At 43.9% G+C, this 1,872-nt stretch overlaps 1 protein-coding gene across 1 annotated transcript; it reads left to right on the forward strand.

Moving 5' to 3' along the window:
• Positions 1-736: 736 nt before the first annotated feature.
• Positions 737-1,590, forward strand: LOC118847798 (dnaJ homolog subfamily B member 6-like). The gene is given in 2 exon segments (XM_036756424.1): positions 737-1,195; positions 1,198-1,590. Coding segments are annotated over 2 exon segments (726 nt in total). The 5' UTR covers positions 737-834; the 3' UTR covers positions 1,563-1,590.
• The last annotated feature ends 282 nt before the right edge of the window (positions 1,591-1,872 follow it).

The following is a 1,872-nucleotide window of genomic DNA, read 5'->3' on the forward strand; positions in this document are numbered from 1 at the left end:
CAGGTAGGCTTGGGGCCAGAAGCCACTGCAGTCATAGTTCTGTAAGCAGCCTCAGAGCTGCACCACCTCTGCTGCCCCCAGGGCAGTGGCTGAACCAATAACTCCTTTCACTCTGTCCCCGCAGCTTTTCCCACTAACATTCTCTGTTGTCCTTGGTGTTTGTGGGTGGAGAAGTCTGGTAACTGCCATAGCTCACTGATTCAGGGCACCAGGGCCTGTTCTCCCTGGCTCCTGGTCTGGTTGGTCCTGGCGCAGCCCACGCTGGGCTCTGCTCTCCTCTGCTCCCAGATTCATGTGATAGACCCTTCCCTGTGACCATCCAGGCTTTCCTGGGCTGGAGCCCTTCTTCCCTCTGTTATTTAATAGGTTCTGCTGCTCTAGTATTTGCTCAGAGCCATTTTTATAGGTTTTTTGGAGGTACCTGGGCGGGGAGCTCACACAAGTCCCTGCTTTCCATCCGCCATCTTGGCTCTGCCCAGACCCAACTGTTCATATTTTCAGAATGCTTATTGGATATTTAGTCTTTGATGGTTGATAAAGAAGTGTACTTGGAGTTTTGAAGACCTGGGTTCAAATCCCACCTCTTACATAAATATAGGCTGAGTACCCTTGGGCAAACACTTAACTTATTATAGCCCCTAGACAATTCTAAAAGCATAAATTGCTAAGCAGGTGCAGATTTGCATTAAAATTCTTTGGGATGGGCGCCACCACCACCACCACCAGCGGAGTCGGAGCCAAGAGGAGACCGCGGGCCTTGCCGCCCAGCCCCTCCTCCTCCCCACCGCCAGCTGCCAACCCTCTTCAGGACTTGTTCCAACAAACTATTAAAACATGGTGGATTACTATGAAGTTCTAGGTGTGCAGAGACATGCCTCACCCGAGGATATTAAAAAGGGGTATCGTAAATTGGCACTTAAGTGGCACCCGGATAAAAATCCTGAAAATAAAGAAGAAGCAGAAAGGAGATTCAAACAAGTAGCTGAGGCATATGAGGTGTTATCAGATGCCAAAAAATGGGACATCTATGACAAACATGGAAAAGAAGGACTAAATGGTGGAGTTGGAGGAGGTGGAAGTCATTTTGATAACCCATTTGAATATGGATTCACATTCCGGAACCCAGATGATGTCTTCAGGGAATTTTTTGGTGGAAGGGACCCATTTTCATTTGACTTCTTTGAAGATCCATTTGAGGATTTTTTGGAAATCGAAGAGGGACTCGTGGAAACAGAAGCAGAGGTGCAGGACCCTTTTTCTCTGCATTTAGTGGATTTCCAGGTTTTGGAAGTGGACTTTCTTCATTTGATACAGGATTTACATCATTTGGTTCAGTGGGGCATGGAGGCCTTACTTCGTTCTCTTCTATGTCTTTTGGTGGTAGTGGGATGGGTAACTTCAAATCCATATCAACTAAGACTAAAATAGTAAATGGCAGAAAAATCACTACAAAGAGAACTGTTGAGAATGGTCAAGAAAGAGTAGAAGTTGAAGAAGATGGCCAGTTAGAGTCCTTAACAATAAATGGTAAGGAGCAGCTGCTACGCTTGGATAACAAGTAATTCAACGCACGCATTTAACAGAAATATTAAGCTATTATAAGCACCATTTGAGGATTAACAGGAACATATTTTTGAAGATTTCAAAAGAACTCTTTCAGTATAATTGTACCCAATCTAAAGTATTTATAAACGGCTCATCGAAGCACCTATTTGTCATAGACTTTTGAGTTTATTGTTGGGACCACACTAATAGGACCATTTTTTTGTCTTTAAAATTGTTGTAAATTTCTGTATGCACTTTGCTTTTTATTAAAATTAATCCAAGGTGAACAGTGATCCTTTAGTAGTGCTAGGGCAAAATGTACACTAA

The sequence above is a fragment of the Trichosurus vulpecula genome, chromosome 4, assembly GCF_011100635.1.
Source record: "Trichosurus vulpecula isolate mTriVul1 chromosome 4, mTriVul1.pri, whole genome shotgun sequence".
NCBI classification, from domain to species: domain Eukaryota; kingdom Metazoa; phylum Chordata; class Mammalia; order Diprotodontia; family Phalangeridae; genus Trichosurus; species Trichosurus vulpecula.